At 33.9% G+C, this 17,100-nt stretch overlaps 1 protein-coding gene across 2 annotated transcripts in view; it reads right to left on the bottom strand.

Annotated features, from left to right (window-relative positions):
* Positions 1-950: 950 nt before the first annotated feature.
* Positions 951-17,100, bottom strand: part of LOC141459482 (zinc finger SWIM domain-containing protein 5-like) — a 79,929-nt gene continuing 63,779 nt past the window's right edge. The window contains exons 11-19 of one of the 2 annotated variants that reach the window (XM_074138605.1): positions 14,428-14,605; positions 12,282-12,460; positions 11,584-11,828; positions 10,831-10,970; positions 9,579-9,742; positions 8,206-8,353; positions 7,998-8,116; positions 2,825-3,043; positions 951-1,742 (exon numbers count right to left, since the gene is read on the bottom strand). In XM_074138605.1, coding sequence (XP_073994706.1) covers positions 1,143-1,742; positions 2,825-3,043; positions 7,998-8,116; positions 8,206-8,353; positions 9,579-9,742; positions 10,831-10,970; positions 11,584-11,828; positions 12,282-12,460; positions 14,428-14,605 — 1,992 coding nt within the window. In that variant the 3' untranslated portion in view covers positions 951-1,142. The remainder of the gene's footprint in view (positions 1,743-2,824; positions 3,044-7,997; positions 8,117-8,205; positions 8,354-9,578; positions 9,743-10,830; positions 10,971-11,583; positions 11,829-12,281; positions 12,461-14,427; positions 14,606-17,100) is intronic. The other variant, XM_074138606.1, reaches the window with a different exon arrangement.

The raw sequence follows: 17,100 nt of genomic DNA, 5'->3' as shown, positions 1-17,100 counted from the left end.
CTATATTATTTTAGATTACTTACAAATAAAGTCTGTTTTTGAATTTTATCTTTATCATTTAAATGCAAAAAAATTATAAACAATAATTGTAAAAAAGAGAAGAATTAAATGAAAAACAAATTATATGTATAATATTTACAAGGTTCATAAAGTACTGATTTTTTTAAATCCTAGAATACATGAGGTATATTCTATGTATTTTTATTTATTTATAATTTTTTCATAAAATATTGTAAGCAAACTATATTTCTTATTATTTATTGGTATTACAAAAGAATTTGCTGGTACTCAGAAAAAAACAGTATAAATTAAGTAATCAGGGGGAAAGGCGAAAAAAGTGAGCAATTAGTCGATAGGGATAAAAAAAAAAATCAATGGATTTTTATCGACAAGTACGTGGATAATACTTCAGGGCTTTTCTATTACGATTCTATTCTTTTGATAGGAAAACACAGACAGAATAAAAAAATAAAAATAAAAGGACATCCGTCCTACGTCGGATATACTAAATAGACGGCTCTCTCTTCTTGGGCAGAGGGTGATTGATTTTTTCCAATTACTACTAGTTCAAAGCCAGCTGCCTAACCTCATTTCATGGTTTGTTGCCTCCAACAAACATGGTCACCATTGTGCACCCCCCCCCCTACAATTCAAACTGTTAATACTTTCTCCTATTATTGAAGGTTAAATCCGGAAAACTATGATGACCAAACTAGAAAAGCCTGGAAGGGGTTAGCTGAACGGTAGTGCACTGAACTCAGGACGCGGAGGCCCCGGGTACAAATCCAGTCAGTGGCCGACCTAAAACTTGTTTGTTTTTTATTTTTTATTTTTTACCTAAAAGCTCTTACAGCTCGTTGCCCGGTGTTGCAATAGTATTTATTATTTCTTTCACTGTCCAACCAGTATCACCAGTATTCAGATGGTTAATCTTGTTTTCCCCTTAAAGATTCAGTTAAAAATAATTAAAAATTAATTTCACAATATTATTAATGAAAACAACTTTTTTTTGACTATGATTAAATTAGGAAACAGCCAAATTAGGTGGGATAGATAGGTTGTATACATTTCATGTGTTTTAATTCAATGTACTTATTATACACAACCGATCACCTCCTTGTGGAGCCCACTTGGTACACTAGTCAGCCAAATCGTTCTTTAATTAAAAACATTAATTTCTTTTTACCCTTATAGGCAAGTTTCATGTTCTCAACCAACTGAGCAAATTGTGCATGTCCATCATGCGCTAATACAAAAGTATCACGCGCTTTAACCAAAAATTCAATAAAATCACCATAATGTCTTGGCGAGATATGCGTCAATCTGGAATGTGTTGTATTAACGTAAGCAGCCATAGCAGCATCTAACAATTGTCGTAACGGTGGACGATCGTACGGTAGCGGACGATTGCTAGTCCTAGCACCATTTCTATGCCCTCCATGATGATGGTGGTGATGATGATGGCCGCTACTGCTGCCAGTGCTATGGTGATGTCCTCCTCCGTGTATGCCTGGCGGTATGACTGTAGTGGGGCCTGTGTGATGGTGACTCTTGCCAATCCCAGCTGTACTGCATGGGATACCGGGCGCTGTGATGGAACATCTACGAAGAATGTCTGATAATACTGTGGCACATTGCACATTTTTCACCAACAATGGTATCATATTGCTCAATTCTGTTTTTCCTAAAGAATGACTAAGAGCACATGCCCAGTGTATATCATTTATTGCTGGATGTGTATCCTAAAACATAACAAAAATATAATTTATCTATTTAACCAATGAGTAAGATGAACTTCATTTAACTATTGGTTATCGTGGACGGGGACAAAAGCACATATTTTGCTATTAACTGAAATGTAAAAAAGATTATACAGCTGTTAGTTCGCCAAGTTTAATGAACATTGTTGGAGACGTTTTCGAGAAAACTTCCTAATTACAGAATCCATTCTGAAAAGTTGCGTTTTTCTTCAAATTTAGAATTCTAAAATATAATTAATCTCTCTAAGGCGATAATACATAAGAGACGATATAACAGTGCATTTTGTGGGAATAGTTTATGTTTCTCTGAAGCCTATCCTAAAAATTATATTATCCTAGGAAAAAGTAAATAAAAGTGATACATGTTTTTGTGTCTAATCAGTTTACAAAGTTATATTTATATAACGTAAATATATAATTGTACATTTATATAATTATATAAAATTATTACGTATAATTATATAACATTAAATATTTACATTAACTAAATATTTTGTGCTGTTTTTGAGAAAAGCACGAAAAACAGAAAAATCCGTTCAAAAAAACAATTTTTGTTAAAATAAAAATATCTGAAGCTAGTGCCAAAACTGAGCTACAAATTTTGAATTTCTGCGACATTCTAGCTGTTGCGCTATTCTTTCACAGAGTAACATATACACACATACCTCTACTGTTAAAATTATTTTGTTTTTATATTCAGTAGAGTTCAAAACATCTACATTATAGAAAAAATTCAGGTACTTGACATATCGCGATATTTCCTCAAAACCAATCTAAATATCAATACTAATTTGGACATAAATATGTATCTCATCTCTTCAAGGATTCAACTATTACATAATTTAATTAAGTAAAAAAAGTGAAGTAATCGCCATTTTGTTAACGATGCTTCACGTCCAACTACTAATTAGGAGACGTGTACGGGTACGGAAGCACATAATTTACAATTATTTTCATAACAAAAAGAAGAAGAAGAAGAAGAAGCGGGATTGAATTGGGGATCTCCTACTTACATATCACTACACTCCTATTACATAATTAAAATTTAATTATACATAGTTTACCTGATTATACGCTAAATGTACATTTTTCATAGCTAACATGGCCAACTTATATGCCCGGGCCGGATAGCCTCTATGCTCCATGTAGCGGGCTATTGTGAATAGCTGTGATGAGGTCATTATGTGAGAAGCTGCATCTATTACAATTTGATAGGCAGTCTCAAATGATAATGCTTCATTCTCGCACAACGTTAGGGCATTCAAGGCACAATTTGGTGGATCCTAAAACCAAACCATATAACAGCAGGATAAAAAAAAGATTTAAAAACAAAAAATCAAAACAGGTACTTTTTTTCTGTTACAACAACTTTCTCTCACCGAATTACTCTTATAAGTGCTGTACAAGCAAACAAAAATAATTTCAATAGTTAAAAAGTCAACCCACCGTTTTAAAACATTAAAGTGGAACATCTTATACAATTATTTGAGTGAACCATCAATTTCAAAATAAATAATTTAGTTCTCACTTAAGTAAATTATAATTTTTTTTTTTTTTTTTTTTTTTTTTTGAGGGGTGAAATGCGTTTACGCACGCAGAGGCCCTGCTGTGCCGGACTCCCAAAATAGACTACCGGCTAAAACACCCCCCCGCTGCTAGGCCTAGCCTGGATTCACTGGCGACCAGCATTACTTCAGAGCTAGGCCTCTGTCTTTACTCATTGGAGTATTTCCCTCGGTGTTACCCTACTTGGCAGTCGTCCAGGTCCTGCTTCTTCTGCTGAAGAAGGTCCCTGGCGTACCTAGCTGCAGTCTGCCAGAAGTAAATTATAATAATAATAATAATAATAATAATAATAATAATAATAATAACAATAACAATAACAATAACAATAACAATAATAAAATACGTCCCACTGATTTACAAACCTATATGAAACTTATTAAAAATAGAAAGTGGCAAGTTCAGTGGGACAACACTAATGAAAAACTAAAAGATACAAGGCCACGTGTACTAAATACTAGAGTCGAGAATTGCCCGCGGCAAGAATCAGTGATTCTAACAAGGCTAAGGATTGGTCATACACGTCTGACACATGGGTACCTCCTCATTGCCGAAAGAAGGCCGAGGTGCCCGCGATGCCGAGAAAGGCTGACAGTGTCGCACGTGTTGGAAGGGTGTCAGGCACTGCGAACACAGAGAGAAACAGCAGACCTGCCACATGACAAGCGCGCAATTCTTCAAGAGGGTTCTCCTTACGTAAGGAGGCTATTTACGTATCTAAAACAAATTAATTTATATTTTAAAATTTAGGTTAGTGATTAGGTTAGTTCTTTTAAAGGGGAAAGGAATATCGAGTACTTTCCCCTAGTGTGAATGCTTAGGATGAGTGTATTATATTAAGGTGAGAATGTATTTATTGGCATGAATGTACAATTGGCGTGAATGTATTTATTGGCACGAATGTATTTATTGGCGTGAATGTATTTATTGGCGTAAACGTAGTTATTGGCGAGAAAGTTGTATGTATGTTTAGGTTAGGTTTTTTATCTCGGGGTTGAAAGAAATTTTATACGAGTATTTCAACCCCATTAGGTTAATTATATTTAGTTCCAGTTTATTTTAGGATGTGCAGGAATATTAGTTCAAAGTACTGCACATCCAACTGCTAGTAGAGTAAATAGCCTCCTCGGACTTAGTATTAGCAAAGCCCAAGCAAATAGTAAACATAGAAATTATAATACTTTTGGTTTTGCCTACAATAAATATAATAGAAAACATTTAAAATTATTAATTCAGATTTAGTTATGTATTGTAAAATTTAGTTTATTTAAGGGATGGCACAATGATGTTCCACACTCCCCCTCGTCGACAATGTCGATGAAATAACAAAGAAAGAAAGAAAGAAATACGTTTATTAATGTCCTGGGACATTAGTCCCTTAAGGACAACAAAAAGTATTTTTATTGATGCCTCGTGGTTAATATTCCGAATATTCTCTTGCCGTTAAAAGTTTTGGTCGACTTTTCTTGGTTTATTTGAGTTTTGGAACCCTATTTCGTGTACTCATTTAAAAACAGGAAATAATTCACTTGTGCAAATACTTTTGGGCGCCACTGTATTAAACACACTACATAAGACCCAATCAGTAGATCTATGGCCACAATTAAACAGTAGAATAGAATAGAATACGGGACGGGGCCTAAACCCCACGGCACCGCAGCCACAAGAGGCTTATTGTGCCTTTCTACTCTGGCCTCTCTTCAAAACGCAATTGAACAGTAACTAAATTTAAATAATAATTTAAAAGAGAAATTATTCTTAATACATAAAGCCAGCCCTCCACTAGGCCTTCCTTTTACATTTTCCTTAGTGGCATTAATATAAATAAAGCTAAAATCTTTCAAAAAATCGGGAACATGAAAAGTGTTATCAATAAGCCACATCTCACTAAGATCAATAACATCAAAATTATTGAACAATACTTTTTTGCAGGCATGCAAATTATATAAATTTTTAATCCGCAAACATTCCATGAAAAAAACCTAAAGTACAATAAGCCCCTTGTGGCTGCGGTGCCGTGGGGTTTAGGCCCCGTCCCGTATTCTATTCTATTCTACTGTTTAATTGTGGCCATAAATCTACTGATTGGGTCTTATGTAGTGTGTTTAATACAGTGGCGCCCAAAAGTATTTGCACAAGTGAATTATTTCCTGTTTTTAAATGAGTACACGAAATAGGGTTCCAAAACTCAAAGAATCAAATTGAGGCGCAACAAAAGAATCAACTAATTTGTTATTAGAAAAATTATAAACCCTAGAAGAAGCCTGGTTGAAACAACTGCTGGTAGCCGCCAATGACCGGTCTGATTGCTATTCTGGACTTGAAACCACTTTTCTCTCCGATCGTGTACTTGGCCCAGCTTTCTTGGGCGTTTTGGTTAACCAATTCATCAAAGCGTCTTCACCTTTGGCCGTGTTTACTGTCTTACCCTCTTCCTTCTTCAGTTTACCTCTAGTTTTCCCAGCCTCGAAATTCCTTTTTTTAGCCGATCGTTAACGTTGTTCCGTATTGGTGTTTCCACATCATCCGTAGATGTGCATCTCAAGCAGCTGCTCCAGCTGTTAGTTTCGACTGCTCCTTTCTCTGAAGTTCCTCCAGCGTAAAGATTTTACCACCAACAAGCAGCTTATCACGTCGAAAATGACATCTTAAACCAGATTCTATAGCATCTATTTTATATGGTAACAGCTGCTTCCTAGTGTCCCTCACATCAAGAGGATAGTCATCCGAAAGGCAATTGGCCGTATATATACTTAGTCGTTGAACCCAATTTATTTCCATCTTAGTAATACCAAACTCTAATTTATTACAAATAATGTCTAGCACTAAACTTTCAAGATTTTCATACAGCTCCGCAGGTGTTTCTCCTACAATAAAATATAAAATAATATTGTTTTTACAATTAATACTGGAAGATTTTGTTTTTTTACTCTAATAAACTCTGCTTCTTTTCCATTTTCTTCAGTTATTCTACAAATCCATTAATTATCATATTTTGAGATAAAAGCAATTTATTTACGTTTTCTAGCACCTCTGACTTAGAATTATCTATTTTCTTTTCTAAATCAATAAACCTCTTATCCATATCCTCAAATTTAGACATTATTGCTTCAAAAGGTGATTTCGTAGAATCTGCAGTATCCGGCATAATTAGAAATAAATTTAAAGGGCTTCAATTACTTCTGTATAAAAATAATAAATAAAAACAAACTTGTCAACAATCTTTAAGTCTATGAACTTCCTTACCAGAAGAGTTCGTAATCCTAAAAACAAATGACGTCTGATAGTTATCAATTATGTACAGTTGTACAGACTAATTCCTTTCAGCTGACAAGAAGAAAACAAAAGTCAAAGATAAGACATTGATGACGAGTACACCTCCCACCACTACACTTACATGTAATGTTCATACAGACATACCTGAACAAGTCTCTCCTAATCAGTTTAAACAATTATGTTTTTAATTAATTTCTTCTAATTGACTCGATAGAATTTCTTCAAAATTTCACAATAGGATTAACGATACATAAACTATAATCTTGCAAAAACGCAATACTAACCGCGAATTACAACCTTATGAAATAACAAATTTTATAGAGACACGAAGTGCACACTACTAAGTACTGACCTTTACTCGATTTTTATTATTATTTTATTTTATAATTTTCACTGTTATTAAAACTGTCCGGTAGGGCAGTTGTATAAAGGTTGATAGTCAAAACGTGCACGATAAAACGTAACGTTAAAAAACACCCAACTTTGACAATTTTGAACTTTTTTTCTAATATAAGAAATAATGTTATTCCGAGGCTATGGATATTAGTGCGGGTAAAGTTGGTACCCCACCCGATAACGAAAAGTTTTTGTTTCAGAAACAGTAATCCAAAGGCTTCCAAATTATTGTAGAGAATTTTTAATAAAGAAAAAGTAGTTTTAAAGAACTAGAAGTTCTCTTGAAAATCTGCTAGAAGTAAGTAAAAGAAGACAGATTCTGAGTCAAGAGGAAAGGATGTCACCAAAAACAGAACAAGAAGTCGGAAAAATGTCAATGGTGCAGTTAATGACTTTCTTCAGTAAGCTTTTGTACTCGAAAAATTTTGCTACCAGAGCGGATGTTATCACAATGGAGAAAAATATATCGGCGTTATCTGAAGAAAATAAATTGCTGAGGTAGGAAATTGAAATTTGAAAGAATAAAGATAATGAAAGGCAAACGCTAGTGTAAATTTTTGAAAATAAATTGAAGAGTAACCACATAATTTTACATGGTCTAACAAAATTACTGATTTGGTCTGTATACTGCCTCTTTTCCCAAAATTAACTTGGTCCAAAACTGACGAAAAATTGAATATATGTATGGTAAATAACCCTATAATTAGTGTATCTGATCCGAATCTCGCTGTACATGTTTTAATTCGGTGACTAAGTGAGTGTGCCCAAAATAAAAACTGGTTGATGTGTCAAAATTTTTAAGTAGTATTCAGTAAGAAATGGTTAGTGAATGTTATTGTAGGAAATTATCTTTTAATTTGCTGAATTTGTTTGGTTAGACCAGTTGTAATGTAGTAAAAGATAAATACTATATTTGTAAGTAAATATTAAAAAAAGGATGGAGAATATGGTTACTACATTCAGTACTTAATTTAAAAGAAAATAATTATATTAGGTACTGACTTTAGTTGCACACTGTAAGGCAAGTGTCCGGGCACAGTTAGACAGCTCGTCCTGCTGGGCGAACGTTAGATTCAATCGCATCAACGTGCTGTGCGACATTATCGTCGTGGCCACAGGACCTGAAAGACATTTATAGTTCAATTTGGAATCAGAGATCTATGTTTTAAAATCAAAAAAGCTATAAAATAGATAAAAAACGCTGAATTACCTGTAGCTTCTGTAGGCGTGAAGAGTTGATACCAGTTTTGCATAATTGACACTAGCGCTTCAATCCCTACCTCCGTAGCACAGGTTACTAGCCAGCGCACCATTTCACGGCGACGCCAATTGAGTGAAGATAAGGTCATCCGCATAACCTAAAATAAAAAACGTTAAATTAGATTATCTTTGACGGGAATATCGGTGACCGTAGATAGGATTTTACGAATTGTAACATAAAAAAAGCTACTTTTGGCGTTTGACGAAGCAACTGGAACTGTTAGTAAAATTCTTAAGGTGATAAGATTTTCAGAGAACCATACAGTATAACAAGCATATTAAGACATTCTGAAGCAAGAATATGTGTGTAGATTACAAAGCAGTTGCTTTAGCCATTTTCTAGCAACATACTAAACAATATGTATTTTTTTTTAAGTTAATCAATTACATATATTGATTATTTCAATGCCAGATCCAAATCCATAAAATGTTCGTGTTCTATTAATTTTAATGCTAGTAAGAAAGAAAACAAGGGAATAATAAGTTATCCAATAAATAAATATTTTCTCAAATTAAATTACCAACACTTGTGCAGGGTACAGGGTAATTGACAGACATCAAATAGATGATAGAATCGTAAATTTTTTTAATGAGGTACTTAACATTAATACTTTTTAAGATTGCCCTTCCCTGAGAACTTCAGAAAAAATATTTTTTTCAAGTTTTAAACAGTGATGTATTAAGGTGAGTAAAAACTATGCTTAATTCAAAGAAACTAGCAGCAATTTTCTAGAAAATAGTAAAAAAACTTAATAAAATCAAATTTCTATAAATGGATTACGGCCTTAGTAACGAAACCATAATAACATCAAAACAGTATAATAAACATTCTTTGAAGTTTTTGAAGGTATTTACACATATTTCAGGAGTTTTGTGTCATTAGTTTTAACACCGTATAAACAAAAAAATTGGGTAAACAAAAATTTTAAACAAAAAATTGGGCTCTTTCTCCAACAACCAACAACGGTAGAAAACTTCTTTGCGATTAACTCAATTGCACCACTAACCACTGTTTCTGGCTATAGTTTTTCACTAAATGAGAGGTACTAGTAATCTACAAAGTAAATTAAATGAGAAATTTATAACTGCTTCAAAATCCAATTTAATAAAAAGCTTTTGAGAAGTGTTTTCAAATTTTATCTTCAATTCATGTAAGGACTACATATATGATCGTAACTAATAATTCTTTGCAACCTGTTGTATTAAAAAAAAAAAAAAACAGTGCAGGCGGGGATTTTTTTTTTAAATTGTAGTTGTGTAATAAAGCGGGCAGTGACTCTAATATAATAAAATGTTTATTAGTTTCAGATGTATCTAAATTACCTGCAACCCTAATTCGAAAGCAACACTCAAAAGTGTAGGATGCCGTGGACCATTTTCTGGAGTAGCAAACCTAAAGGCATCTTGGGCTAATTTAAAGAGGTGCGAGGAACTGTGAATATGCCTTTGTCCAGATTCTAGTACCGTTCTCAAGCGCATTACTTCTCCTAAAAAAAAGAATATATATACATATATATATATATAAAAGAAATTATAACACAAACAGCGACTTGTGTGAACACTCATTTTATTATTTCAAGAATTAGAAGTTTATAAATGCAAATAGTTCTAACTTGCAGTTAACTCGCAATTGGGCGATCCGCTATTGATAATGGCACTTAATAATTCTTTCAAATGATAATCGAATAGTTACGATTCGATTACTCGAAGACTTGGAGTGGCAATCTATTTTGGGACTGGAAAGCACTACGGCGTGTTTCTTGGTGAGAGGACAGCTGCCTCCAGTCTGAGAGCTATGCTATTCTTTGTTGTATTTCGGATGACTTGGAACGAAACTCAGTTTCTAACGGAATCTGTCACTGCTCGGTCAGTCATTCTGCGCTAAAAGCACTAAATTCTTATGTCTTCACATCGAAATTGGAGCTGGAATGTACGTAAAAGATGACTGAAGGATATTTTTCTAGTCTGGGCAGCCGTTTTCTGGACAACGTTAGTTTCGAAAATGAGGGGGCGGATAGATAGGCCAAATACCTCTCTTACCAGGTATGGGTTGTCTTTGGGGACAGTTTCACAGCATAAATCTTTATGGATCAAAACGGCAAGTTGTTACAATCTAAAATGATGATTAGGGGTTCTAGTCAGGGCTATAGTAAGGTGATTTTGTGTCGGTCACGTTCTTTCTTGGTTGAATCATGAATTTCTTACTGGGCACAGTGGGTTTAAGACATCTTCACATAAAGTGACTTTTGAAGAGTTTGCGAGATCTATCTCCAGTAAGATTTCCCTCTTTCGAAGAACTCTTATTCATCTCATGAAGGCTTGTATGAGGCGTGAGGAGACTAGGTTCAGAATCTTCGGTTGGAGCTGATAAACTGTGGAAGGCTTATTTTGTTTTCCTTTACGGTTAATGTTTGACTTGGTCGATCGGATCTGAATTTTAGGTGGCTCACGTTTGCTTATGGATTTTAGTCCGAGACTCGACTTATATTGCTATCGTTTTTCTTTGGCAAAGCTTTATACGTCAACAGGGGCTTTGGTAGGGGTTTAGTAATTCCCCACAGATAAATAATAATACCTTTGGCTGCAGCCAGCATTGTTGAGGCGAGCGCACACTGCTGGGTCTCTATATGACCCAGAGTGAACCAGCGTGGATATCGGCTCAGCACACCGTTCAGTGGATCGTCGCTGTCTTCGTGGTCCTCCAATATAGGCAATCTGTATTAAGGCAATATTAATTAAAACGCAAATAAGGTTATATTAATATAATGATATTCATTCATTTATTTTTCAAAGCCTCGTTGGTATAATTAACTCGATTTTCTCTTATCGACCGCAATTTACACAATTATAATAAACTTAACATTCTTACTAAATCTTAAAAGTTGTCTTAATATATTTTTTTGGCAGAAGATGCTCTAGAAAGTGACAGAAACGAAAGAGTCCCACCAAAGAGAATTAGCCACTCTCCACTTTCACTATTTCTATTACTTCTGTAAGAAGTAGAAGGTCCTCTTTCCCTTTTTCCAGGTTGGAGAGTCTAAGGAGAGGCAGTCAGTCTTAGCTAGCCAATTCATAATTCGTCTCTATGCATTGGCAAACGTATTTTATCACAACCACTTCACATCGTGTTCGGCTATCCCCACTTTTCTAAAGTCTATTTCATTGCTTACAAGTTTCAAGCAGACAAATTATTAGCTTATATTCTCATTTCATATCTAATATCTTCTCTTTTCATTTAAGTCAACTATACTTCAATTTTTTAGATCAGCCCTTGATACTAGATAGTAGCATATACTTCACATTGGTATTTAACAAAGTTACAAATTACCTCATAGCTCTAAGTCCAACTTCATATGCTAGATCTGGATAATAGTTTAAAAGGGCGTGGAATAGAAATCTAGCAAACGTGTGCATTGGGATGCTCTCCGGATGGATTCCAATCCCGAGACCACTGGACGGACCGCCTTCTAGAAGTACAATGGCCTGTCGACGCAGTACTGCAATCAAACTGTTGTCCAGTTCCATTTCTTGCAATTTCAATATCAGTCTATCTTCTTGTTTACATGATTTTTCCTTTAAAAATCAGAAATATATAATATTTTTATTGTAGTCGTATACATATACTGTATAATATAGATGATGAGTTCATTTAAAAATATTAGAACAGGGAGAAACAAAAGTCCACGAATTTTAATCCACAATGCTGAGAAACATTTTAATGAACAAAGCATTTTTAATTGTCAGCTATAAAACACAGTCGTCAGCTACATCTTTGATATAGGCAATCGCAAGTTAAACGACAATCTGACAAACTTGTCTTTACCAAACCAAAATTACCCTTTACTAGTAATAACTGGATAAACGGCACCAGATGTCATTGATATATTAGAGGAAGACAAGAAATTAAATTGACTGCCACCTAATGCACCGGCGTTAAATAACGATAAATAACCATGTACAAATCTTATTACAGAAATAACTCACTACGATCTACAATTATCTAAAAAAAACTCATTCAGTTTGTACATAAGATGAAACCTGTGCATAAAGACCAGGTGGCATGATGCGTTGTTGTCCAAGACCGATCAGAGCAACTTCAACAGCCAGTGTGAGGTAAGTTTCAGATGGATCACGACTTCCTACCACGGCAACATGCTGATATTTTGGTGGTATTGGGGGTACGCCGTCTTCTACACCAACAGGATCTGTGAAACAAAGCATTTTGAATAAAACATTCGCAATACTCTCTCACACTCTAAGTCTCAAATTGTGAGAAATGTTCTTTAGACTGAACTAAATCAATTTTGAACTCTATTTGTTGAAATGTTCCCACATTAGTGACCCTGATTAGGTTACAATGAGCTAAATGCAACTACGGCCTATTACCACTGCTACTTTATTGGGTTTTCATTATGTGGTTTCTATAATTGTTCCTATAATTGTGACAGGACGTTTGACCGTGTGAATAATACGAATTATTGTTGTACATTCTTTTTTGTGACTGATTCATAGTTTCAATAGGATGAAAAAATAATTGCCATTTCAGTTGTGATATATTTATTCTGCCGAGCTTTCGACCTAGGGACTAGGTCATCTTCAGGGCTAGTTTACAAAGTAATATTTTTACATTACAGGGTTGGTGTGTCTTCAGTCCATGAACAGACAGACAGACTGACTTGTCTGTCCATGAACGAATTATGTTATTTTCTTTGTTCATAACCCTAGGATTACCAGAGTTGAATGAATGGCTTAAGCTTGTGGGTGGAATGGAAAAAGTTGAGTTAACTTTTCTATTATGTACGACCGCGATATCTTGTTTTATCTTTTTTTCCAACTCTGCGAAATTTTTCAGTTACGTGATAGAGCAACCGCTGCATTTTATCTTATAGTGTTTATTTTGTGGAGCCCTGTTTCTTTATTCCCATATACTTATGCAATGAATGTAAAGTTGGTGCAGTTTCTAAAAGATTTGTACTGTTTCTGAAAAGCCTATATACACGGGATAAATGTAAAAGCTTTATGTTTAGCACGGCCTTGTGGTTTGAGCTCTTCCATAATGTATTGCCAGTTACTAGTATAATACATTCCTACTAGTTGCTTTTCGAGCGACTTTTGGTAGCAATTTCATTTATATCTGCTTACTACTTTTTTAATGTATAGTCCTCAGATATCTACTTTCTACGTAAAATGTATAACCGCACAATCAAAATCAAATCAAGAAGGCAATAGCAACTAGCCCTAATTACAAACACTTATTAAAACCATGACACATTATAATCTCCACACATAGTACCCTCAGCTCCGAAATTATCAGATTCACTAACAGTATCTATCACACATCCAGCTCGAAACGTTTGGCAGTTGGATGAGAACACTTTTTTAAGGCCTATATCCAACTAATGAGAGTTCAAAATTCAAAATTAAGAGGTCATCAGGTCATCATATACAATGCACACATTACCTTTCATAGTTTTCGTGTACGCAAAGAAATTAGCATTTTAAAAGATAAGGGCCAACTCCATCTTTTAGATTTTCTTAAATCAATCATGTTAGAAAAAAAGTTTCTGTTCAAAATAAAGGTTTAAGTCAAGCATAGACGATAATTGGGCAATTGTCTCCACCCACTTAGAGTTTCTTCACACACTGACATAGTACAGTGTAACATCTTGCTTTGATTTGTACTTTTATTATTACGGCGTTAGATTAGAAAATAAATGATGCGGTAATGCGATACAAGTCAATAATGTCTTGGATAATTAAAACATTAGTCATTCCACACAGCTGCAAATAGCAGCAACATGAATATTTTATCCATTATTCTCTGAAAATAATCATAATAATAACAAATACCTCAACGGTAGGCTTAGAATTTTACTCAAGAAAATAACAGTTCAATGGAAACAATAATATAAATTCATTTAGCCGACTCAACCTTTCAGACTATTGCCTTGCCTTCAGAAGCTGTTGAACAGTTTCCGAGAGGAAGAATAAAACCTTACTAATACGTCATGAACGGGAGACGGGGGAACGTCTGATTTAAATTGCTGCGGATTCTAATATTTCTTTGATATGTTAAATGGGAAAAACTGTCAAATGATCGATCAGGCCTGTAGCGTAGATTTGCATATAATATTATTTCCAAGTTTTAGTTTCATTTAGAATAAAAACTAACCAAAATATGATGGGGCCCTGGGTGCATGGTCTTCATTAGCCAAAGACGCATCAGCTAAAATATCAAACAGACAACCGATTGGATCCAATGGGTGCCCAATCCAACCTTCAGACCACATTGCATTAGCGCATGCTTTACTAGAACAAGGCGTCTGATTTTCGCATGACTTGTTCACCGGCTGAAATGAAAATTAAAAAGTAATATTTTAATAAAGAATATATTAAAAACTAATACAAAATAATAATAATCGCCACACCTTGATTGTCTGAGGATTAGTTTCATAACTTACAAATATTTTTTGTCTTTATCTTTAACATATCGAGATGACTATTTCGACAAACGTTATGATTGTTTTTTTTTTTATTTTAATAGGGAGCGTATTGTGATAATAAAGTTTTTATTAATATTTTACTAATTTATAAAAATATAATTCATAGCTTGTGAACCATTAACGTGAGATATGTAAAACGTGATATGAAACTATTTACTGTATACATATACATATGTATAAAGGGGGAGATCCATTTAAAACGCACCAATCGCTAATAACTTTTTAGGAAAGCGGAAATCCGGAAAAACCCATAAAATAAACTAAATAAGGATTTTTGGTCTAGTTATCAAATTTTCCACTCCTGATGCTGTATCTTCATTTTTGGCGGAGTTACGACCAAACAACTGATCGGGATTTCATAAGGACCACTGGTTTTGTCAATGATTATGAAATTTGAATAAAAAATTATGAAAAATGACGCTGACCCCTTTTCGATATCCCTAATATTTGTGGAGATATTTATGATCAAAGCTACAATTTTATCTATTCGTGATAAAACCGCCGAATCCAAAAGTTTGTTGAGTAGTTCAAAAAAATCTGTGTTTTAATCAAATTATTTAGCATATTTGTGAATTAACTAAAGAATAGCACACAGTCCTAAACTCGTTAAACGAAAATCCTTTCTTTTGGAATTGGTACCTAACGCTCATTTAACATCATACACTAATTTCTTCTTTTTATTTTATTTCATTATTTATAATGTAAATTATATATTTTTGAATATAGTTCTTAAATAAATTAATTATTAAATTACACGTTTGCAAAAAATCGTATTGGATTTGATGATTCTGATCAATTATATTCTTATGGCAGGTGAATTCCTTTTATAATGCCGACGCCGTTTTGAGGCCTACTTTTTTGCAATTAATCACAGATTTCTGCATCAATTTTTAACATAACCCCTATGCATTGTATGCCTTTCGAAAGGTGATTGTATGGAGATGTTTTTTTCTGAATAGTGTACGGTTCTTTCATATAAAATGTTTTTGAGAAAAATGAAAAAGTTTTTGGAAAAAATTAGAAACTTGCAATTTCTTAACATGTTTGGGCCACAATTTAAAATACTTAATATTATTATTTTGAAATATAAATTAGCTTATTTAAAAGGAAATTTAACCTTCTTTCTAATGAGCTAATTGAAATTGCTGCAGCTATAATAGTTTGAGAAATATAGACAACTGTTTGCTAAAAAGTAGTAGTACCTTGAAAAAACATAAAATTAAAAATATCTACAAAACGGAGCCGAATCGAGCCATAGTTTATATGGAATTTTTTGTTGCAAATGATGCCCAGAATCGCCTCCCGAAGTTACCGTAGCCTTGTGCTGAACACAGGGTGTGTGCGGAGGAGTGGTCGAAACTTCGGGAGGTGATTCAGCAGCTCAAATGCAACAAAAAATATTCTATTCACTATGGCCCGATTCTGAATAGTGTCCAAGATATTTGCATTTTTAACTTTTCCGTCGATATTCGCGTTTTTCACCATAAAAACTGTCGTAACTTTTCTGTCCTTTATCCTACAACAAATCTGATTATTCCAAACGAGAGAGCATTAAATTTCCTATAAGCCTGCTTAACCCAGAGCTTCAAAACGTTTCTTATATACAATGAAATGTTTACTTTAATGTATAAAAAATTCGATCTCGATGACTTCATTTTCAACTATATTTTTTCAATGATCAATGAATCAAGGAACTTTGATGAAAAAAACCTCCATTATGTCATTAAGATAAGTTGCACAAACAATGGCAGTCAAGAAACTAAAAATTTGCCACAATTCTTTCTCACTTCATTGTTTGAATAATTCGAACAATTTTTGCAGCGATTTTAGGTAGGCACCTACCTATTGTATTCTATTACTACTGTGTTTAATTTAATTTCTCTTTGCCTTTTAGAATAAAATACAGTAATGCAGTTTAATTTGTCTTACTCCTCTTAAAAAGAAATAAAAAAAAGGAAGTTTAATTTTGCTATTTACGAACAAATTCTTTCTATTTTATTCAAAACATTTTCCCAAGAAAACTGTTTTTGTGGATTCTTTAGGATTAAGAATAGATAAAATTGTAACTTTGATCTTAAATATCTCCACAAATATTAGGGATATCAACGTCATTTTTCACAATTTTTTATGTAGTTTTCATACTCATTGACAAAACCAGTGGTCCTTACGAAACCCCGATCAGTTGTTTGGTCGTAACTCCGCCTAAAATGAAAATACAGCATCGGGGGTGGAAAATTTGAAAACTAGGCAAAAAAAAAAGTTATTTAATGGGTTTTCCGGATTTCCGCTTTCCTAAAAAGTTATTAGCGATTAGGAGTCTGTGTTTGTACTTGGTGCAGTTA

The sequence above is a fragment of the Rhodnius prolixus genome, unplaced genomic scaffold (genome assembly GCF_049639745.1).
Source record: "Rhodnius prolixus isolate KJV_2025 unplaced genomic scaffold, Rpr scaffold_11, whole genome shotgun sequence".
NCBI classification, from domain to species: domain Eukaryota; kingdom Metazoa; phylum Arthropoda; class Insecta; order Hemiptera; family Reduviidae; genus Rhodnius; species Rhodnius prolixus.
The sequence above is the reverse complement of the archived record's forward strand: the minus strand, read 5'-3'. Positions and strand labels throughout refer to the sequence as shown.